The sequence below is a fragment of the Triturus cristatus genome, chromosome 9 (genome assembly GCF_964204655.1).
Source record: "Triturus cristatus chromosome 9, aTriCri1.1, whole genome shotgun sequence".
Taxonomy (NCBI): Eukaryota; Metazoa; Chordata; class Amphibia; order Caudata; family Salamandridae; genus Triturus; species Triturus cristatus.
In genome coordinates this window covers 617,322,827-617,347,700 of record NC_140592.1, presented here as the reverse complement: position 1 = coordinate 617,347,700, position 24,874 = coordinate 617,322,827, and the positions used below count along the sequence as shown (strand labels likewise).

The 24,874-nt window shown below is 41.9% G+C and overlaps 1 protein-coding gene and 1 long non-coding RNA gene across 3 annotated transcripts in view; one reads left to right on the top strand and one right to left on the bottom strand.

Moving 5' to 3' along the window:
- Positions 1-396: 396 nt before the first annotated feature.
- Positions 397-13,097, bottom strand: LOC146798393 (uncharacterized). The gene is made up of 3 exons (XR_014969155.1): positions 13,050-13,097; positions 6,205-6,256; positions 397-959 (listed from the first exon to the last, which is right to left on the bottom strand). It is a non-coding gene; the product is annotated as an uncharacterized LOC146798393 (long non-coding RNA).
- Positions 13,098-16,405: 3,308 nt separating this feature from the next.
- AP2S1 (adaptor related protein complex 2 subunit sigma 1) overlaps positions 16,406-24,874 on the top strand; it is a 43,672-nt gene continuing 35,203 nt past the window's right edge. The window contains exons 1-4 of one of the 2 annotated variants that reach the window (XM_085625657.1): positions 16,406-16,628; positions 23,184-23,333; positions 24,020-24,133; positions 24,498-24,557. In XM_085625657.1, the coding sequence (XP_085481783.1) occupies positions 16,626-16,628; positions 23,184-23,333; positions 24,020-24,133; positions 24,498-24,557 (327 nt within the window). In that variant the 5' untranslated portion in view covers positions 16,406-16,625. The remainder of the gene's footprint in view (positions 16,629-23,183; positions 23,334-24,019; positions 24,134-24,497; positions 24,558-24,874) is intronic. The other variant, XR_014968679.1, reaches the window with a different exon arrangement.

Genomic DNA, 24,874 nt, shown 5'->3' with positions numbered 1-24,874 from the left:
GCTCCGGTGACCATCCTTGCAGCTACATTTAGAGTTGTTCTCATGAGGGCTAGGTGGAATTTTGCTGTGCCTGTGAGGGTAGCATTCCCGTAGTCTAGTCTGGGTAGAACCAAGGCTTGCGTTGCAGTTTTGAGATAATTAGGCAGGAGGAAGGGCTTGATTTTGTTAAGTAATTTTAATTTGTAGTGGGCACTCCTTGCTGTAGTCTTAATGTGTGACCTCATGTTCAGGTTAGGGTCCAGTATGATTCCCAGCGATTTGGCGGAGGCAGCCAGGGTTCAGTCGTAGTTTAGGGAGTCTATAAGGCTTAGTCCAGAAGGAGTGTAAAGCAGTTTGTTTTACCAGTACTTAATCTTATGGTATGAGTTAAGTGAAAAAGAACCACAGAGCGTAGTTATACAAAAATGTATTTATTATTAACACTCACTAACACAATGTATTATCTCCCACCCGCAGATATAACCACAATACACACAATACTTTGTCAATAAAATACGTAAGTAGCACAGAATACACAGTGGTATCCAGGGCAAGACCAAACCATATACTAGAATAGTGGAATGCAAACCACGTCCTTAGTCGAGAATGGACCCAGAAGACGTAGAAAAGCCTGGGACCCAAGATACCACCCAAGGTGTGTTTCTAGGAACCCCATGGAAGTCGTGTGCAGAGTGGGAACACAACCTGTTAGTCAATAGGTAAGCTGCGGTTGCAGTTTTAAAGAAAAAGGACCCTTCCCAGAAGACCTTGAAGAAACCCCATGGAAGACTGGAGTATCACCCCACCCGTGTTTACCCCCAGAACCAGGATACATACACCAGGGAAGCCGGGTGAATAGGTGTGAAGTGACATCGGTCACCGCCGTGGACCACAATGAAGGACTTCAGAAAAGCTGCAGCTGGCGAAGAAGGTGGAAGTGTCCAGCGGAGCCCAAAGGTGGGATTCAAGATGAGAGGTACCTGCAAGCAGAGGGTACAGAGTCTATGTCACTCACTCAATAACATGGTGGAGGAAATAGTGACTGTAAATATTGCGTGTTCTAACCACTTTGACCCTTTGGCCACTAAAGACATAGATTCTCTTGACATTAATAATAAAAAGGTCACCAGTCCCCGCTTGGATTGTATTGCGGTTAGGTCTGTTGGAGGAGGAGTGGAAGTCCCGTTGAATGGAGGCATTGAAGTCCTACGTTCTGAAATACATGAGCTCAAGATAAATGTTAAGGACCTAACATCTGAGGTGTCTGTACTTAGGGGAATCATTAGGGGCCTGATAGATCAGCTTAACAGCGCGCACCCCAGTACGATTCATCCAAGTACGATCCCCCCAGCACAACCCAAGGGGTAGGCGAGGGTGTTGAGTACAGATGTATGCCTCACCATAGTAATAATGGGGAGACCAGTTGCACAAGAAGCAGGAGCAGGAGTAGGGACCACATTACGCGTTTTAGAGCACCGAATTGTCAGCAGCACATGACTATCAATTCCAACCTCCAAACGTACCAACACACACCAATGCCCTTGTTGTCTACCCAAGGAAATATCTTAGATTATACAAAAATTGTTACAACTCAACCAAGGCAGGTTGCCACTGTGGACTGGGAGGGACCAGAGGCAAAGTGGGTCCCATGGTAGGCACTTCTGGAGAATTGACCAACTCAAGAGCTTCTCTATTTAGTAACATCGAGCCTAGGGATCCTGTCCCTAACTATTCACACAGAGAAGGTGAGGGATTGGTCATGGGAAGTGGATCTCTCAAAAGTCCCCCTAAGGAGGCTAGCAGTAGTGTGTACCTGATAAACGTATCAAAATTGACCAATGACCAGAGAGAGTCAAGGGACGCCTTGTTGAACAAAGCCATCCACTGGTTTAGGCAGGTGAGACATTGTCGCTCTATCATAAGATCCGATATACAGAATGCCAAGCATTATCCCACAATCCAAGATTTTGACCACATTGAATTGGATCTGGTGTCTAATGACCTGGTCATGGGATTGATTAATCTGGAGCAATGCTCCCTGCCTTTAACCAAATCGCAACTCCAGATCAGGTTCTCATCCCTAAGAAAGGTTCCCGGCATTGGCCAAAGTCAGATGCACTCATTAACTAACATCACCAATAGTAATGCCCAAGTTATTGCCAACGTAGCCCCTGCAAACAGGCCCATCTGATGGGTTGAGGGATTGTTTCCACACAGCGCTATCTCAATTACGTGACATATAAGTAATTTCCATTCTATCCCGTACGAACCAACATGGCTAGCGTTGAGGGGAGATAGTTCCTGAATGTAGTAACTATACAACCCCATTTAACAAACCAATTGGCATTTAATGAGGTAAGGGTCCAGCAATCAATTAAAGAGAATGGTGGGGAACTCAGCTTGTTGTCCTGGAACCTAGCAGGACTAAGGTCGAAGATTGCCTGTAACGACTGGGGAGGCTGATAGACAGCTATGATATCTGCCTCTTCCAGGAGACATGGGCAGTCAATAAATTTCACAGAGTAGGATTCACCAATCACAGTATAGAAGCAATTCCATTAAAAAAGGGTGGTCCAGCGGGTGTGTGAGCCAGAATGCGAGGCAGGCCGGAAGTGGAGCGGGACTGTGCCGCGACATATCGCACCGGAAACAAGAGACGGTCTAGTCTCGAGGCCGCCCATAGAGGAGGAGCCAGCCACGGAAGAGGAAGCGGGACGCTTAAAAAAGACAGGGAAGTACGAGGAAGGACGTGGAATGCGAGGAGTATCGGGAGGAGCAGCGGCGAGTGGAGGAGCAGCGGTGAGCGGAGGAGCAGCGGCGAGCGGAGGAGCAGCGGTGACCGAAGGAGCAGCGGCGAGCGGAGGAGCAGCGGTGAGCGGAGGAGCAGCGGTGACCGGAGGAGCAGCGGCGAGCGGAGCAGCGGTGAGCGGAGGAGGAGGATGACGAGCGAGAGGAGAGACAGCAGCGGGGGAAGACGACGGAGCCGGTCGTACCAGCAACATCCTTACGGCGATCAAACCCGGTGGGCTGCAGGGAGGAGAAACCACCCCGGGTCCCAGCGCCGCGGTCCGGAGAACGGGCCGTGGCTCGAGGCAAGTGGCTCTTCGGGGACCTTTTGGGTGGGGGCGGTGGGGAGGTTGTGAAGGGCTGTGAACCACGTGAAAGGTGTAGAACATCCCGACCCCACACTTCCCCTCCTACCCATCCCTTTGGTGAAGGGAGCACAGTAAGACACCCTGGTAGCAGTGACTCAGACCTGTTCTCTTTTCTTTCTTTCTCCCTGCAACCCCGAGTATATGTGAAGACTGAGGACCCTGAAACGCGGAGGCGCCAAGGAAGCACCCTACAGGGAGGAACCTCGGAGAATACCTATTTTGTTTTGTTCTGCACTGCTACCGTTAGGAGACTCTCGTACCAGTGCTTGGTTCTCCTATACATACCCGCATATCTGTAAATAAACCAGAATCAAAACCTATTACGTAGTGTGCACGACTTATTACGGATCGTAAGCCCCATGAGGGACCGCAGACTACCACAGGGTGGTTTAATAATTTGGATTCAAATTAATTTGGGGATTCACATCAGCAAGCTCGATTTTGATAATTCTAACTTAATGACCCTGATCCTGAAAGACACCCACTCGAAGAGGTCCTTTTTACTGGTGAATATCTTCAATAGGTTCGCCTCACAACATCATAATTCTCCAACTATTGCGCACCTAGATAAAATAATCAAGAAGGAAAGGGCACTCCATCATTTAGTAATAGCAGGGGACTTTAATGTAACATTCGAGTCCTTAGAAGTTACCAAAAACATCACTGATGAAGAAGACATGGAATTGGGCATTCCATCCTTGGGCCACGAGAAGTTAGCTAAGAACGTTAGAGTGGCTCTCCGAGTCGCTTCCCTTACCTACCCACATGGGTTACGAGCTGTGAATGGCCGCTCGATCTCAGACCTTGGTCTACACCACACTTACAAGCGGGTGAATTCCAAAACAAGAATAGATTACTTCCTGATTGACATACAATTATGGCCAAGCCTGGCTGATATGTGGGTTCTAGAGAGGGATGATAGTGACCATAATGCCCTCTCCCTAGAATTAAAAGAGGTATTTGGCTCCCGTTGTCCAACTGGGGAGTCAAATTCCTCGAATTATATTGTTACCAGCAACAACAACAAAAAGGATTGAATGGCCACAAATAAAGAACGATGCTGAGACCCTGTCAAACTTTTACACCATTGTTGCCAACTTCTTGGTGTCCTTAGGGCCTAATAACATGGAGTTGCAAGTGAATGTAGATGATTTCAGGATTTTATTAAACAACAACAATATATGTTTTTATAAAAGCTCTAGTAAGAATAAAACTACAAGGTCCAAATCAAATGTGTGGTTTAATGGTGATTGTAAATTAGCGCACCAGTCCTTGATGGGTGCAATAAAGTCTGGCCAAAGAGAACCCATTATTAATTATAGCAGAGCCTACAAAAAGGCCCTACATGAGGCACACAGGAATTGGCATAAAGGACAGTGGGAAGACCTACTTGTTGCGGCTCAGACTTGAAATGATTCCGATTTCTGGCACCTAATTGCAAAAGGGACAAAAAGCTTAGTTGCGGAAGACAGCTTCCACATCCTCCCACAGGTTTGGGAGGACCACTTCTCGAGACTATATACAGGACCAGAGGAAAGTGAGGCAGCATCCAAGGAATCTTCCTACCAGGGAGCTGACACTGCCTGTCTTTCATTTTCAGAAGATGAAACCCATGAGGCAATCATAACCATGAAGTGGGGGAAAGCTCCAGGCCTAGATCTAATACCGGGCGACCTCTATCTCTCTGAACCCCAAATATGGAGCGTGATCATAAATTATACTTTTGATGCCATATTGGGAGGAGCAGAAATACCAGATACATGGCTGGGCGTGGAAGTCGTGCCCATCCATAAAAAAGGAGACAAAAGCGACCTGATAAATTACAGGCCGAATAGTCTTATTGACATAGCACAGAAAATATTCTGTCGGCAACTGCTGAAGAGAGTTAATGAATGGATCAGTGAGAGGGATTTTTTATCACCCCTGCAGGCAGGATTTTGAGAGAAGACAAGCACTGTTGATCAGTTGCTTCGCTTCCTCTTGATCCTGTGGAAATATGCAAAAATAGGTAAAGGTTCTCTATACGTGGTGTTTGTAGATCTCAGGGCCACATTTGATTTAATACCACAGGGAAAACTTTGGACCGCTTTGACTAACCTTGGGATGCCATCAAACCTTTTGTAGATCCTTATTAGACTCCACACAAACAACTATGCCCAAATAAGATGGGGTAACGACAGAGGATTAACTAACCGGATAGGGGTGAGCCGCGGAGTATGGCAGGGATGTGTTTTGGCACCAACACTATTTACACTTTATATAAATGGCTTGATTGATCAGTTAAGGGATTGCAGGGGTGATCCCCCCAAGCTTGCAGGATGTGAGGTGCCTGCACTACTCTTCGCAGACGACACCCTGCTTATTTCAAGGTCATCGATGGGGCTCCAAAAATTAGTGGACTAATTTGGGAGGGGCTGTGAAGAACAGGGGCTGGAAATTAATCACATAAAAACAAAATTCATGGTTTTCAATCGTCACAAGTGTTTTAAACGAAGTATAAAACTGGGCTCAACTACACTGGAGGAAGTTAAACAATTTGACTATCTGGGGGTGAGATTTTTTAACACACTATCGTGGTCACCCCAAATACAAAAAAGCCAATTCTCACTCCAACACATGGGATTGGCCTTATGCAAAAAGTAAAAAAAAGTCAAGCTTCAGACCACTGATCCCAGTTACCCAAGTGTATCAGGTATAGGGACTAGGGGCAGTGCTGTACGGCGCAGAGCTATGGGGGCATGTAAATGTAGCAGCCATTGAGAAGGTTGAAAATAATTTCATCAGATCAATAATGGAACTTCCCCGAAATGCACCACTCACACCCATGCGCCTAGATTTAGGAATGAGGAGAATCTCTCATGTAATTGCTCTCTGACCATTAGTCTACTGGATGGGCATATGGGCGAATGATTCACCACTACCCTTGAAAGAGTCAATTCAAGACATACTATTATTAGACACTAAAGGGAGTATTGAGTGGTTCAATTATATTAAGACATGGCTGGATAGACTTGGCATGTTTGACCTTTGGCTAACCCCCAGTAAAATTGAAAAAAGATTTGTAAATCACCTTAAAAAGAATTACTGGAATCACGTCATGGATAGCTGGCTCAATACGATTTCTGCAAGGGAATTGACATGTAGGTTCATCAATATCAAACATAACATGCTACAAGAGGAATTTTTAAATCGAATAGAGCAGTGGTTCCCAAACTTTTGACTCCTGAGGACCCCCATTGAGTCACCACTGGAAGCTGGGGACCCCCAAGCAATTTGTAGGATTTAAATTTCAAACATTAAAACAGTAATTCGAAAAACATAAACAAACGTGTGCACACAAAACAAATACTCAAATTACTAAGGATTTTAGGGGCATATTTACAAGTCCATATCGCCTTGGGAACGTCACTTTTTGCGATGTTCCTGTGGCAATAGGGGCTTGCCTTATTTACAAGGCACAGTTAAGCCACTTATTGTGGCTTAACGTTGCCTTGTAAATAAGGACCCCTTTCACGCAATGCTTGGCGTGAAAAAGGTGGGCAGTGGGAGTTGCAGTGGGCGTTGCACTGGACGTTTCACTCCAACACCCATTGATTTTGACGCTGCCCTCTATTTACAAGGTCACCTTAAATAGGAGCCAGCACCAGAATTAAGACCATGAAAAACCTGGTCTTAACTTGGCGAAATGAGGAGAAATGCCTTATTTCTCCTCGTTTTTGCTTTTTCCAACGGAAAAAGCAAAACATCTTTGATTGTTTATGTTCAGGATGGTGACCCTTCCTGCACATAAACAATCTTTAATAAAAATGCCGTTTTGTAACTTCCATGTGTGCTGCATTAGGCAGCACACATAGAAGTGACAAAAAGGCATTACAAAATTGTTCATGTGCAGGAAGTGGGAACATAGCAGCATCAGGATAATGATAGACTGGGAATAAAATATGTTGCTAACTTTTACCATGCAGTTTGCAAGCAGCTCTTTGATAGTTTATAGGACACTGTGCTAGATTACGATTGTTCCTTATGAATTGCACAGTGACAAAAGAATCTCTGTGACAAAATCAGTAGCCCACTGACCTATGCACATAAAATACTGTTTTTTTAAATGCATTGTACACGTTCTTTGCAGTAGATATATTAACCCTCTGTGTCACATTAGATAAGTCAAAGCTGCCACTAGACAAAACTGTCATCTCTCTCCAGCAGGTACATTAATCACTGGCATTTTCTTGACACTTTTATAGTTGCTCGAAAACTGCTAATTTTACAAGGAACTTTGCAGTGCTTTTAAAACTGCTGCCTGCGGACCCCCTGGGAATGTGCCACGGACCCCTGGGGGTCCTCGGACCCCAGTTTGGGAAACACTGGAATAGAGCAGCCCCTTGCTAAAATATTATACCTGAAATTTAGTTATGGTATTCTACTAATTAATGATTTTGTCAGCAGCTGGAACGGGGTTGATATTTGGCCCTGTGTGTGATTCAGCACTTGAGTCAGAAACACATTTCTTGTACTTCTGTCCTATGTACCAAGAGTCAAGAAGAACATGGCTAATCCCGATTTGCCAGATTTTAGCAGCAACCCGCTTAAATGAAATTACTAGAATCCTGAAAAGTGATACCTCAGAATACTTGGTCTTCACTCTATCTAGATACCTGCTCCATGCATGGACTATAAGAAGCACGATTGCACAAATCATTAATAAAACCAATTAGGCCAGGCCGAAAGAACTATAGCGAAAGGAAGACAAAGACAATATGTAGAAGGCATTTTGCATGTTTTATATTTGATGGAATCTATATCATGTAAATGTTATTATCATTAACTTGACTAAATGCGCTAGAGGTGTAACACAAAACGCCTATAGGTGTATGGCACGTATAGGTCAAACTGTTACTGCAACATGTTATGAATGAACTTGTTTTTATACTTGTAAATATTCCAATTTTAGTATACATTTTATCTTTGATTCTAAATGGTACTAGTATTATGTATTTTACCAAATTTTAATATATATATGGTTGTCATTGGAGTGAAATGATATAGTCCCGGTTTATCTTAAAACATAGATGCTTGGCGATGCCCTCCGTGATCCACGTCCAGGACCAAGCTGCTAGTCACCACATGTATTTCAGCAACTTAACTCAGACCTTTAAGACAGACGGTCTCATTTTCCTCAATCAATCGTTCTTCTTAAAATGTTTCTCTTTTACGAACTGTATATGATGTGCTTTTATGGTTTTAATGCAAAATCGAATAAAGATATTTACTACTACTAGAATTGACAACCTCTTGGATGAATGTTGACAGATTTTTGTACCGGACACCACTGATGCTCACTCAAGATTATACAGTTCCCCCACTGGTAATGCAGCTGAAAACTGTCGAAGAATTCCAGGGATGTTTTGGAGGTCAAGGCCACAAGGACATCATCCTTCCAGTGTAACCCTGTCCACCATCTTTCATCTATAGAGACAGAAGAACCCCTTAATCACAAGCAAATGCATTGGATTCGCTATGTTCGGGGCTGTTGTTCAATAATACGAGATGACATCATCAGTGCGAAAAGGTCAGGAAGTAGCAGACTTGGGTTCGATAATCTAGAGTTAATCCTGACCAAATTTGAGCTGGCAAATAATTTAGTGGATTTAGACCATAGGACCTCCCTGCCAGCCAGCTCTAATATCCAATTTAAATACACTAGAACACAAGCCCATTCCAGCATTGAGCCATCTGCATCAGCAGTTAGGCGGATTGACTGACTTAAAAAGGTACCAACTGTCCATGAAAATCGATCCTGGATAATTCCGCCTAATGTTAGTTCCCCTCTTAGTGGGGAAGATAGTGAGGAGCTGGTGTATGTAACAAGTAACCCTTCTCTGTGCCCAAATGTAAGTTCCTCTGATACGTTGCAATTTGCTAGCTGTTTACCACCTACTATTAGGTATGAGTCTGCATGTGTTAGTACGGTTGCTATTACAATCCCACTCCACATGGCACTTGTAGGTCCCTCCTAGCTCAGGTGAGGCTCCTCAGGTATCAAACGGTAAAAACAGTACACTATCAATAGTGTCCTGGAATATAGCCGGCTTAAGGAATAAGCTACTGCAAGAACATTGGGGGGCTTTCATTGACAAAGGAGATGTTATCATGTTCCAAGAAACTTGGGGTTTAACACCAATCCACAGAGTTGGCTTTAAGACTGTCTTTGTACCTGCTGTATGCACGAGCAGGCAGACCCTAAGGGGATTAACAACGTGGGTTAACATTGCACTAGGCTGCCGAGTGAAACAGCTAAACATAAATTTGCCAGATATTTTAGGTTTGGAATTCCTATCTTGGAACGTGAGAAAACTCCTTTTGTATAATGTCTATAACAGAAGTTGTCCAAAGTCAACTGAGTCCCCAGTTCTGCTGGTACTACGGAATGTATGATGTTACAACGCATACATTTACAACGCATGCCTTTACAACGCAGTTTTTACATCGCAACATCCTTTACAACGCATGCATTTACATCGCATGCCACTAGAACAAATTTTGTAGAACTACATTTACAACGCATTCCATTACATCGCATTATACCATTACAACGCATACCATCACATTGCATTTAAGGTAAGTATTGGATAGGATAGGGTTAAAAATTACAATTCTAACTCCAGGGGGTGCAACAGTAGGGTAAGTGTTGGATAGTGTAGGGGTAAAAATTACTATTCTATCTCCAGGGGGTGCAATAGTAGGGTAAGTGTTGGATAGTGTAGGGGTACTATGCGTTGTAATGGTATGCGTTGTAATGACATGCAATGTAATTCCATGTGTTGTACTGACATGCGTTGTAGTGTCATGCGTTGTAGTGATATGCGTAGTAAAGGATGTTGTGATGTAATGACTGCGTTGTAAATGAATTGCGATGTAATGACTGCGTTGTAAAGGTTGTTTCCCGGTACTACAAGAGTGTCTAGAAGGATTAGACAGATATGCTGCTGGTATTGTGGGAGGAGATTTTAATGTTACATTTTAGCCGTCAGCACTCATGCAGAGCATTGCGTATGAACATCAAGCCCCAGCTATTACCCAGATTCAAGGCCCATGCGTAAAGTCAAAGACAAAAATGGTTCTGTAGATGATAAATCTTTCATTATGTTGTCATATTAGAGCCTGTAATGGTCGAACATATTCTGACCTATTCTTAAAGCCCACATTTTCAAAGGGGAAACTACCTAAGTAATATTGACTATGTACTCCTAGATTTGTACTACTGGCTAGATCTTATTGATAAGGAAGTGCTGGAACGATACGAAACTGACCATTTTCCTTTATCACTTACCCTCCAAGGCAATCCTGACCCCTGGGGTCGGCAGTCCAGAGTACAAAAAGGGGAGCTAACTATCACTAACAACAGGAGAAATGTTAAATGGGAAGAGATTGTTTTAAATGAGGAGACTTATGCACAACTCTATTATAATCTGGCTATGTCAGTAATGGTTACTCAAACTTTTTCCCCCACATCTCATTATGGATTCCCATAATAAGTGCTCTAAGGTCCTTAGAAACCATTTCCGATAGACTTGTCCTTCAAGATGAAGTAGGACTGCTACTCGACAGAGGCACAAAAGACACATTTGAGCATGTTATATTAACAAGGGAGTCTGATGGTACCCCAGGTTTTTTCACCTTAACGGAAAAAAGCAGTGCAATCAGTGCCCAAAAATTAGGTAAGGCCCCTGGGCCTGATAAAATTCCTGCTGAGCTATTTAAATCTGAACCTGACATCTGGATACATAACTTAAATGTTATTTGTAATGACGTGTGCCTTAATACCTGCAACTTGGAAAGGAGCAGAGATTGTTACAATTTTCAAAAAGGGCTCCAGATCTGACCCAGCAAATTACCGCCCGATTAGTTTAATTGATAGAGATCAAAAATATTTCTGTAGGCAAATACTGAATCACTTATTAACATGGATTGAGGATAATAATATCCTCTCCCAGTTTCAAGCAGAGTTTCGATCGAAGACAAGTATAATGGACCAGGTTTTAAGATTTCAGATGTTAAGGTGAAAAACTGTGGACATCAACCAAGAAAGCCTTTATGTCGCATTTGTCCACCTAAAGGCAGCCTTTGACATGGTTCCTATAAGTAAACACTGGGGTTCCCTGAGAAACAGGGGGATACCACTCGCCCTATTCAATATAATTGTGTATCTCCACGCTGATAATTATGCACAGATTAGGTGGGGAGCAAATGGGGACGTTACAGACTCAATAAGGGTGGACAAAGGGGTGAGGCAAGGCTGTGTGTCTGCCCCAACATTATTTTTTTTGTATATAAATGGCTGTGTGGACTTCCTTCTAGTTTGGAGGAAAGACTATCCAGTGTTGGGTGGCACAAAAATACTGGCCTTATTATTTGCAGATGATACCTTATTGGTCTATAAAACCCCAAAGGGCATTGCTACCCTACACTTTAGATTTAATCTTTTTTGTGCCAATCGTGGCCTGGTAATTAACGGCGGTAAAACAAAATACATGGCCATTCACCCGTATAGGCATTTTAGAGGGGTTCTTAGCTTGGAGGGAGTAAGTCTAGAAAGAGTAATAGAATTTGATTATTTGGAAATCCGCCTATCCAGTTGGAATTCATGGGCCAGCCAAATAGCGAAGAGTTGTCTTACTCTAAACCATAGCGAAAGCAGCCATCGTGGATCTGGCAAAAAAGACACCCTTTCATCCAATATCACCAATACTTAAATTATGGAGAGCCCAAGCTGTAGCAGACGCAGTATATGGCGCTAACTTATGGGGCCACAGTAATATTATTGCATTGGGGGTTGCAGAAAATACATTTTAAACTCCCTTAAAGTACTCCACTTTATTTTCAAGATGGACCCAGATATCCAATCGATAGTACCTGCAGCTGGTCTGAAGCCAATTATTTACAGGATAAGAATTTGCCTGATGGAATAATTGGATCCCTATAGGGCCGGAAGTAGGGAACCTTTGGGCATACCAAGAGCAGTGGCTTTCCTTCCATGGTTAAAATATACAAAAGAGACCTTAATAGGAATGAGATTGACCAATATTTTGAGTCAACCATCCTCTATCACTTCATCATCTATCAAGCTGGTAAAGACTGCCCTGCCTTCTGTTTGAAAGATGACAGGAAATTTACCCAACCATTAAATTTTGGTATTTTATTAACTAGATTTTAAGCCAGCCCCAAACTTGAGTCTTTTCTTCATGGAATAGACCCTCCTTTCACAAGGTCCTTATATAAGAGGTTGAGTGTGGAGACCCTACCTCTTGCCACAGTAACTTGCAATTGGAGGGGTTCCAATCTAGGTAACAAAGTCTGTGAAGCATGTATGAATGCAAAAGAGACTGATTTCCAACTTTTATTCTTCTGTCCTATCTATCACAGGCAACACAAGCGATGGATAGCGCTTCTATGTTGTAACTTGGGTGTCCGCCAATATAAAGTAGCACTTAGACTATGCAGGACAGTTACTGCATTGATTGTTGTTTTTGCTGTCGCAAAATATTTAGAATGTATTTAGCCTGTCCGATCTAAATCCATCTCTATGTTTCAATACCTTGATTGCTAGGTCGCAAAGGATACCTAGATAAGATATAAAGAAAAGAAACTCAATCTTGTTTATAGGAGGCATGATGAGGTAACTGAAAATTATACATTGGGTATTTTATTGTAATTATATGATGTTTTATGTTTTAAAATGTTTTAACAATAAGTAAACATTGAATCTTCATGATGATTTTACTGTATTTATTATATCGCTTTTACGTTATTTGATCTAAATAAAGTGCTATGATCGATCGATTGACTGAAGAAGAATACGATGAAGGATAAGGTCAGCGGGGGACTGAGAAAGAACATCAAATAATTTTGGCTCACCCAGTATATTTCTCTTGGACCCTGCACCTGTGGGGATAGCCTGTGGGCCTGCAGAGGGAAGAAAATACCAGTGGTCTGTTTTACAGAAATGTAGAATGCTCCAATATTATAAGATAGGACTTCCCTCTTGGTTCTAAGATGTCAATGAAGACAAGAAATATTAATTTACAAATATTTATGTATTACTACTCAAGCAATCAATTATTAATATGATAATGAGAGTACTAGCACTTAAATGTAACACAAAGAAACCATCTAGCATTGTATAGTGACAGTCTAACAAAACATTACGTTATTTGCTGCCATGTTGTTGTAATGTGTCTAACCACACATCCTCCTCCTCAGCTCTCTGTAATAAGCTAACCCTCACTTTGTCAGAAGTCCAAGTCCATAAGCATGTTGCACTTGGGTCTTTCAGACTGTTGCCCAGCCTAGCACTCTACTTTCTTTAGATAACAGCTAAAATAGAGGATTTGTATACTTTTTTACAGTTATGAAATCTATGTGACCAGGCAGTGCTTGGTTCCTAACATGTGAGAGTAAGTTATGAGAATCACACACTTATGAGACACAGTGCTAGAAATGAGAGTTCCTTTTCCCTAAGCAGCCATACAGATAAGTAAACGTATTAGAAAACATTAAAAGCATATAGAAAAGAATTGTACCAACATATAAAAATATTGTGCACCTCCAAGTTTCATAGCACAGGAATACTATGTCACCCTACCAAGAAAGGAGGCCAATGGTCATGTTCCACTTTTTCACTTGAACCAGACTGTCTTGTCTTTTTCACTGATGTGTTCCTTGAGTGAGGTGTTCAAGTGGACGATCAGTCCCATGGATCTGGTCTATTCTGTTTGAACTTTGTGGTGAGTTAAGAAAAGCCATCATTCATGCAGCTAGACATCACTCAAGAAGAAACACACGTAGACTCCAAATTGATGAATGTGAAAAGACAAATGCAGCTCGGACAATGGAGGCACATTAAGAAGAGCGTTCTCAAGGAGGGAAAAGGCCACAAAGATATGCCTGCATTTCAGCAACTCCATGAAGTACAGACGGTGACTCCAGGAGGAATACTACTTAGGGACACTCAAATAGTAGTCCCCAACTTGCTCCATGTCCAAACATAGACCTGGCTCATGAAGAACACCAAGAGATAGTAGCGACCAAAAGAATGCTTTGATAACGCATGTGTTTTCCAGGACAGGATCAAATGGTTGAAGACACCCCAAGTATGTAATCAGTGCAAACTTGTGAGTGAAGGACCCAAACCATCACCACTCAAAATGCCTCCAGTCCAGGAAAATATCTGACACAGCATTGCGGTAGATTTCTTTGGTCCACTGCAGTCGGCACATATCTGATGGTTGTAATGGATCAAGATTTCCCATAGCAAAGCAAATCTCGTCCATCAATGCGTAAAACAAGAATCCCAAGGCTGGATGACATATTTGCAGAGTGTGCATTCCATGGATAGTCAAGACTGAAAAGGTCCTCCAATCAACAGAAAATAGGTTTGCTGACTTCACCACTCACTTGAATTTCAAGCCCGGATAACACCACTATGGGCTCAGATCAGCAGCAGGGTGGAACGATTTAAGCGAACCCTAAAAAACATAATACAGCAAGAGGAAAGTGAACACCTGCCAATAGAACAAGCTCTAAACACTGCCCTACGAGAATATCGAAATACCCCGCATAGAACCAATGGACAATGCCCTACGACACTGATGTAAGACGGGAAACTTAGGGCTAGAATACAGAGGTGGAACCATCAGCTCCATCAAGAGTGAACGCACAAGGCTGCCGATGAGATACATACCCAGACACAGAAGCAAAATGGAAAATGAAAGAGCATGCTAATGCTCGTTGACATGCCAAGGTCTGATACAACCAGAGAACCAACTGGGTGCCCGTAAAACAGAAATAGAGCTAGAAGACTGACACCCTAAATGACTCTCAACCTCTGTGAGTTGTTGAAAAGAAAGGAACCGTGGTGAACGCTAGGAATGCAGACAAGCAAATAACCCAAAACATCTCACACTTCAGACCCTACCATCGATCGAGTGCTGAAGAGATCAACATGACATCAGTCACAGACTGGAGGTGAAGCGAAGAACCAGGACAGGAATCACATCACCCAGAAAGCCCCAGCAAGATACAACACACATCGAAAAGCAATTGCCCGAAACCAACTCAATTAATTGAAATGTGACCCTGTTTTCAAGTGGGGTTGAGATTTAATGTCACCAGAAACCAGCTAGACTGCAGAGAAAGTTAACAGTCTAGCAACTGGACTTCTTGGATGGGGGCAAGGACAGGAAGTAATGGGAGATGATGAATAGTCAGAGGCTAGCTGAGCTATGAATAGGCCCACACATCTAATTAGTTGAGAGAAAAGTAAATAAAGAAACCTCTAGCAGAGCCCAGCTGACTCTTCTTAGCATGAGTCGCTCCCTCGCTGGTGAAAGATCTGATGGATGCATGTCATCTAAAAACATACCTTGGGTATGATTTAAAATACATTAATGCTGCCCCACAAGGAATAACAATATTTTATACATCCTAATATTTGGGCAACAGGAATATTTTGAAAACAATCTGAATGTATTTTCTCCATTGACTTACATTGCAGAGGAGGCAATCTCAGGCACTCGATAGCTAAAATAGTCTTTTTGGTTAAAAAAATAAATAAAAGCCGAGGGAAGGCTTCCTCCTCAATCGATGCCTTGGCATGGATGATTATGGAAATATATGAAGGGCACATTAAATACTTAGGCTCACTCTGCCTTCAGGGCAGTGGGGATGAGGAAAAGTTCACATTAAAAAACTATTACTATTAACAGATGACATTGCTTTGATATAAACCTATGTACTACAGGGAAACACGAGCATTCAAGAAATAACCTATTTTTAATTGGAAACACATCTTTTACATAAAGCTTGCTTTGCTGTTTACATTCAAAATATTTTGACGGCTCGACTCGGGTTTTAGCTTTTAGGATCAAGCTAGATAACCGATTCAACCTTGGCTCAACGACTATGTCAAATTTCCTGACTAGCCAATTTCTAGAGCCACAACGTTAACTGCTGCATCGAATCGCCGGAGTACAGGAAGACAACAGCAGTACATTCAAGCCGCCTCATGACCGGAAGGTAATGGAGTACCGGTAAAACCAGATACGGACGAGACAGGAAACTGCCAATGCAAAGCTGTATGGTGCAGCAGCTTTGCACACTCGCAACACCACATCCAATGAAAAAGTGTCAGCCTTTGTTTCAGCCAATCGCGAGCGAAGGTAAAATAGCTGCAGCCTCCAGCAATAGAACGACGGTGTATTACTTCTAAAGCCAATCCTGTGACAAGATTTAGCCTAACCAATCCATGGTTATCGTGCTTTCCAGCACGATGGGAATTTGGTTCCTCTTTCTTCATTGGTTATGAGACCGGGGTTCCTCAAGGGCCAACCCTGCTTACTGAATTAAGGGACAGAAGACGTCCCTTAAAGAGGTGATAACGGAGGAAGGTCCAGGGAAATTTTGAGACAGTGATCACCCTGTCTGACAACAACCATGGTGAGCGAGGGGTCGTGGGTTAGAGGCCATCGCAGACATTTGTCCGAAACCCGGGAGAGAGAGAGATTATTGGGGAGGAGGGAAGGCATTTTAGGGAATGACACATTGGAAAACCATTATAATAAGACTATGATTGTATCGTGAGAGGCGGAAGAAAGGAGAGGAGTCGAGACCGTAACGGAGACAGGTGTGGCTGACAGATGTGGAGTTTAGAGGAAAGGCGGGCGTGACCATTAGGGACAGAGAAAGAGAGAGACCCCGGGGGTGGAAAAAAACTCAAGGGAGCAGGGAAAGACCAGTGGTCTGACTGTTATCGGGACAGACTAGCATAGCTATTAAGTGTCATGCCTAGTACCTTTTACTTATTGCTAGCTTTTTAATTCACGATATCTTGCCTGCTTCGGTGTAGGAGCTCAGTCTTTCCACGTCAGAAGTTAAACTACAAGTCCCATAATGCAACATTATCGGCCAAAAAAAGAGTAGTTGGTGTAGGTCCATGTCGTGTGTCCATTTAGTACCTGGTGAGAACCCAGATTGAAAGAGTAGTGATCCATATAAATAAACCTATCTTGGAGCAAGAGATGAATATCATGGGGATGGGTGGGAGTCAGAACAGGCAAAGGTGAATGAAAGGCCATGAGGGACTTGGGTGACATGGTTGTAAAACGAATAAGGTAGACCATGGTGATAGGGTCGTTAGAAGAGTGAGATTGTGGGGACACCATTGTTGGAATGTTGAGACCAGGAAGAGTTGAAGATATTCCTAAGGTTGGTGTTGGAACCTTGGAAGTGAAAACCAAGGATGATCATGGTAGGACCAGAGTAAAAAAGATGAGGTATTGAATTTAGAGTCCCATGTAGAACTGAAACGATATTTTGTAGGTTGAGGCAATAGAGAGGAGGGACAGTCTAGGCACCGAAAGAAGGGGGTAGTTACTGGTGAGTGAAACCCTCAAGGTGACGAATTACATGCGCCAGTGGGGGAGAGACAGTGGGACACATTTCTGATCCTCGAGCAGTTAGTGATGTGTTTCAGGACGTTAAATTATAGAGTTTGGGTTTAGTGTTGTGGTTGTATTTATTAAAGCGCTTCATTTCCCAACTTAAGCGCCGAAGTGCTTTAACAGACTGGCACACGCTCCTTCACTGGTCTTCTTACAAAGAATGTGTATTTATAGAGTGACCTATGTATTAAATGTTTTGGTGTTGTGATAACTAGAGTTGTGCTGTGAATCTGTTATGTCATTGGACTCCTAGTCAAGCGAAAGAGTGAAAAGGATGCTTAGTGCAGTGACTTGGACTGGTAGAATGGTCTGTCAATTGAAGCTTGGTTTATGTGGGAAGTATTTTGATGTTGGATATTATGGGCAGAGGTTGTGCTATCCAGACCATGTCTGTGATGCTGAATGTTTCTCTCTTGGTTAGTGCTATGGTTTCTCACCTGTTGACAAATAACAAGGTCTTTAGCACCTTCTTGAACTTCAGGTGGTCGTGGATGTTTATACACTTAGCTGTCTGTGCAGAGAAAGATGTTGCACTGTTGCATGCCCTCATGTCTGTAGGGACGGTTAACAGAGGTGTCAGTCTGCAGCAATGCTTATGCTTTTCTTTTAAAAATTACCCGCCTTAAAGTTTTTGGAAGTGTGCTGTTATGTAAAATCAAACTTTTTAAACGGGTCAACATTAACCGTTCTATATTTTTTTTTTTTTTTAAATCTGAAACCTTTCAACTGATTGGTGCATCATTCTATAGATATAAATTCACCCATCACTTGAAACATTTATATCCTGCTTGTGAATTCAGCTAATTGTCCAAGTTAAAAGTTGACATTTATAGCAAATGCAATAGTAAACATGCAGTGCAACATTATATACGTAGATTGTACAATGTTAAATTCCGAATAGTAGCATTTTGGGAGTGTGAGCTTTTTAAATTAAACTTTTTTTTAATGTGGGGATAATTTAAGCCCTTAGAACATTATAACACATTGAGTTAACAAGAGACACACACCATTGCCAAAAGTTTCTCAACAATTGGAGTGATAGGAGAAGAACATTACAAGAATGTAGACAATGGTAATGAAGTTATTGAATCGTAGGAAAGGCATTCGTGCATTGCTGCTTCATGGCTTCAGAGTAAAAGTATGGGACTTGGGCAGGAGTCGAAATTTTCAGGTCCAGTTGTAATCAGAGCCTTAACCTTCCCCACATGGTTTTTAGTGATCTTCGGCTGAAATTGTTACACCGTCCATGACCTTGCACGTTGTAGTTTTTTATCCATTAGGGTGTCGCAGTGGGATGGCCATATTTAGTTTCAGTGCCATGATGTTTCAATATGGTTTGTCGATTTGTTCAAATCCCTGTGTGCTTTATTATGTTTGAGTAAATTGACTATTTTTAGTTTGCGTTAGGCTTAGATGGGCAAGTATGAGTTGTTTGTAGAGGTGTAGTTAGTTGGTTTTTCTTTTCCATTTTTGAATCCTTTGTGAATGGACTCAGTGGCTCTTTCATTTGGCTCTCTGGTTTTACTGTGTTCTCTCCCTGTAAGCTGTGGACGCTAGGCAGTTCTTTCTGATACGGACCTACCATGTCCCGTAAAGGAGCAGGATTTCCTGAGATACAGCTTTGGCATTAGGGCTGACTCTGCAGCCTCCTTTTCCTGCTATCTCCTGTTTGGGGCTGTGCAGAAGTGATAAAGTAAGTGTGCGTGTAACACGTAGTGTCGCAGCTGAACACGAGGTCATGGGTGGGGTGCATCTCGTCACATTTACGGCTACTGCTTAACACTAACCTCGCCAATGCTACCTTGGGTAGTTCAAATTCACCTCCTTAGAAAACGTATTGTTACTATTGAACACATTTATGTTGCTTGAATTAATCAGTCCTGAGATTAAATAGAAAGTATCCATTTTTTAATCCAAGTCAGATGTCGAAACGTTCCGCCAAATAAAAGCAAAAAAAACATTGCTGCAATTTTTGAAAATCAAGGCGTTTTCAAAATGATTTTTTTTTTATCCTGTAATTGTTTTGTAGGCGTTTATCCTAACAGGTTATATTCAGCCCCACGAACCGTCCCATTGACTCTGAGTCTGTAGGGAACAATGCTTTCTTGGTTATGTGTTTAAAAAAAACTAAAAACTGTGGTTTCTGTCCCAGGGAATAGTTTGCAGTAACTTGTTCAGTGTTTTTGGTTGTGGTTTAAGGTATTTACTTAATAATCTTAGGTTGATGGAACTACGCTTGTGGATTGTATTAGGCAAAGCCTATGAATAGCGTTTTAAAATAGGGTAAAATGTTAGCAGTGTGAAATGCTCATGAAATGTAAGTTATGTACTGGCTTATATCTCTACCTTTCTTCTGCATAGACTGTTGTTGCAGAAGTGCACATTTGGGGGATTTCAGGCTTAGGACGATTCTTTGGTTTATAAAGAAGTTGTTCTCTAGGTGATGTCTACTATTCTTGTTGGATGCAAACAGAAAGAGTAAATATGGATAACTAATTTATCAGTTTCCAGTGAGCACATGACAGTCATTGCCGAAATGTGTTGGGAGATCCTCTGTGTCAGACATTTGCTGTTGTCGTGTAAGGCGTTCTTACTGTAAAATTGTGGGCGAGGATTATAGGTTGACATTAAAGGGTAGGAGAAAATACATCTACAGAAAGGGCTATTGACATCAAGATGCTCGTATGACAAGCAAGAAGAGACTGGGCAGTGAGATATTTCTACCCACTCTGGGTTGTGGAATTCCCAACGCCCAGACCATATTGTTTGGGGTCAAGGGCAACACGTTTTCATATTTACTTTGTCGTTTGGACAAGAAGGCCCATCCTCTTGAAACACAATCCATTTGGCTGCCAGATTACAGTACAGATCTGTGAAAGGATTGTCTGCCACTAAATCAAGATATTAATTTTTACGTGTGTGTTGCTTAGACGTATTTATATGATTCATTAATGCAGAGCCTTTACTTTTAGGGCCAGCACTGTAAGGAAATGAATTGAGCTCAGCTTTCATTATTGACCGGTTCTGGTACAAAAACATATACACATGTCTTAATTATTTGGTACTACGTCCTAGGCTCCCAGAATACTGCCCGATTACATGCAGTACTCATTTAACAATATTTGTGATTTTTTTGCATTTGAAATATAACTTACACAAAAAAATGCAACTGTAAATATCATTTTTCTAAACTGTTATGCAACTTTAGGTGCTGTTTCTCTCAACCATCAAAATGTGTTTGCTGCATGCCAATATTAAAAAAACAAAATGAGGGCTAATTAGCGTAAAGTGATCTTGGCAACATGAAAATAAGGCAAGGGCCCATTTCTTACACAAAAGTGCACAACGAATATATGTTCTTGCAGATGTATGACTTTCAGAAATTCACACAATTTTACAGAAATATGTCCAGAAATCATACTCGTAGCAAACTTTAATTCATTTCATTTTCGCATAAGTAAATATACTTGGTTACAGGTTCGAATCCCAACATGTCGACTGCCTTTCAAGATTGATGACATGAGTACCATTGAGTTGGGTAACAATAGCATCTAACATTTCAGTGCCAAGAGACCCTATATACACATGTTATGTTGGCTATCATAAAAGCTGCTGCGCGATTTGTAAATTCATACTTTCTCCATACCCTTTTTACTCGCCCTCAAAACATTGTTACTCTTGCCCTCTTCATGTGTACATTTTTAACCTTTTCTAGTGTAAGAGAATATTGAGGAAAAGTTGGTGAATACCTTTTAACTTGAAAATCAGTAAGTGTGCATAGACTCACCGGGAACTCCAACTCTGAATCTACCACATGGCGAGACAGACTGTCATCAGATCCCTGATAAGATGAGAACACGGTCATAATTTATCACCTCACTGATTGGCACCAAGATGGACAATTGTTTTTAGTTGCATAACGAATATATTACTGACACACTCCTTGCTTAGGGCAAGTAGATATTCAATAAAGTTCCACACCCTGGCCATTACAACTATATGAAGCCAGAGATTGACTGTAAATATCTTTCAATCCGGTCTCATGCACAAACACTACTTTAGATAAGTCTGTAGCATGCGCAATTCCTGTAAATACTAGAGGTCCAACGAATGCTATGTGATAGTTGCTTTCCATATGAAAATTGCAATTTTGCTAAACTTTTCATTGGGAGATCTCCATGATTATCATCTATTCGCAAGATAAAATTATGTCTATCCCTCACAACTCTCCATAGTCGCAAGAGATTTCTTTTCAAACCTGCTGCCACAAGGAGCAGCCATGCAGTTGAAGTAAGAATAATAAAAATAGGAAATTACGTGGGATACATGTAGCCCACTACGTGGGATCTATGTGAGATTACGCTTGGGTAGGAACGATGCTGCATGGACCTAGTAAAAAGTAATTGCTTAAAGGTACCAAGCTACGTGATGCACTGGCAGCTAGACCAAGCCTGCGGCATTACAAGAAGCATGGATAAACCTAGTACAGTTTAGAAAAGCGATAAAACTAAGTAGAAATCTATGGACTAAACCTACAAACTGATGTTCCCCGAACTTATTGCTTTAGATGGATGGATGGATAGGGGATGGATTATAGCACTTGAAGTCCCTGATGGGCACAGACTCCAGCCACCTCTTTATGCCTGGAGAATTATTGTTGCTGCTCTATGTTGTCTCTCGGATGCAGATTGACAGATTGGTTACAGTGCTTCTGCTGTGCTTGTCTCGTGGCATGCCTTTCCCTGACACAAAATACAATGTCCTTTTTCCAGGATCACTTTGGCTAGTAAGATTCAGTGTCTCCCTTTGACCCCTGACAGGGAAATAAAGTGAGTGGATTGTATTTTTATTTACATTGTTTTTTTTTTTTTTCTTTTGTACGGGAGCATTCTTATGAGGTGGAGGTAAATGTGAAGAAGGCAGGCATAAAAGTAATGGAAAGACCTAATTATGGAAGCATCATACTCTGGAATACAAATTCCCATTCCAATTCTATTTACTCAGTGTTTTAATTTTAAAAGTGGGTCAAAGCACCTCTTGTGGAAATGTCTGCCTTCTGATGGGTTTCATAGACCAAAAGTAACTTACAAAGAAGACCTGTTATCTTGCTGCAGTGGTAGAAGGATGCTTATCAATGGATGGTGTCTGAAGTCCGCTGCAGTGTCTAGAAAAACTTTCACTTATTGTAGTAGACCTTCCCTTGCCTGAATTTTGTAGATTTCAGATGAATATGTTTGAAATGAAACAATTACTTTTCGGATTGGATTTTTGGTGTGTACAGAACATGCATGATTCAGTGGTGCTTAGTCGGATGCTGAATTTTCATTTTCATGATTATTTTGAATGAGGTGAAAAATATGGAAGGTATATGAATGCTCTGTCCACTTCTTTGGTCAACAGCTCCAGATGACGAAGGACCGAGCTAAACCGAGAACCCAGACATTGGGCTCGAGCCACAATTGAGCTTTGGGGAGCTCACTCACTTGTATTTCTATGCTTACTTGTGTTAGTTTCTTACCCTCATTCTCTTGTTTATTTCTTCCCTATCTAGATCCGGTTTATATTGATACAGAACCGTGCAGGGAAAACTCGGCTGGCCAAGTGGTACATGCAGTTTGACGATGATGAGAAGCAGAAGTTAATTGAGGAGGTTCATGCTGTTGTAACGGTTCGTGATGCAAAACATACCAACTTTGTAGAGGTAAGACTGTCAGTTTTCCGTTGTCAGCTCTGACAGTACCCCCAGCACATATTGAAGGCTTGCCCCTTCCCACTACCCACATGAAATGTCAATGGCACAATCTGCTTCTACTTCATCTGTGCACGTCCACCAGTCCAGCTTTCGATTTTGTAGGGTAAATCTTGCCCCCTGCAAGAGTCTGAGTCCCAATTTCCGCGGCTAAGTTTAGGATAGTGGGAAAAATGGATGTAGCAAGCAACTCAGTGGAGTCCTGGCCACAGATGAAAACTGTTCCTAGGGTCTGGTAGTGCAACAACTTCACAGCCCATGTTCACTCAACTAAATTCAAACCAAACATTGGTCAATTAGGATTATTTTATTGATGTTATCAAGTTCAGTACATCCTTGACAGCTGATTGCATATATCATTGAGTAATTAGGCTGGCAAGTTGGATCTCAGTTTCAAAATAGTTAAGAACACGCAGCCTAAACTGAGTGCAGCATTTCTTTAAACCCTAATTGGTAAGAACAGTTGGATGTTTACCATTTGCCTCCTCTCTCCTAGGCCTTGATTCACTTATGTAATGTTTGGAGTCTATATTTCTTTGCTTGTGAAGAAGATGTGTGCGACTTCATCTTTTGGTTTTGGAGGATTTCCCTGACAGAAAGTGAATAACATGCATTTCCTATTTTTCCGTTCTGTCTAGTTCCGAAACTTTAAGATCATTTATCGGCGCTACGCGGGTTTGTACTTCTGCATATGTGTTGATGTGAACGACAATAATTTGGCATATCTGGAGGCAATTCACAACTTTGTGGAGGTAAGATGTCTTTGAAAGCTATACACATACGTATGCCCCTTTAGTTGGTTGTTTTATTTTTCCCGATAGCTAAGAAATGGATAATAGTTTACAATGCACTTGTGGTGTTCTTGGCCATGAGTAATTCTTGCAACATGTATGTTTTACCTCTGAGGTCTGAGCGTAGATTATAAAGATAGTACACATGGGGGTGAAGGAGTATTGATGAATATCTTGTTTTCAAACCCCTGGGCCCCAAAAGTTGCAAACGTTAGCAAGAGAAACATTAGCATTGAATATCAGGCAGAACTGAAGAATATACATTAAGTTTTCTTTGCTAGGTTCATGCAAAAAACAGGATCTGAATTGTTCCATGTTTTCCTAGGTGCTGAATGAATACTTCCACAACGTCTGCGAGCTTGATCTAGTGTTCAATTTCTACAAAGTAAGTGGTTTTGCTTGGTTTGCATGGATTAGAATAAACCATAGTACTTGACTGTAATAGTATATAGTGGCAAAGCACAGGGAGTGTTTAGGCTTGTTGGTAGTAAGGCAGTCAGTATTGTCACAACATGAGAACAATAAAAGATCACCATTTTGTTTGCTGGGAACGCTTTATGGTAAAGGACATGCAACCTTACCCTGAGTGACCCAACTGCACGTAAATCTGCTATCCTGACTTAATTTTGGGTTCAGCACACACAGAATCCTGAGGGTGTGCTTCAGGCTTTGGCTCACAATTGACACTGAGGCCCAGAGCTT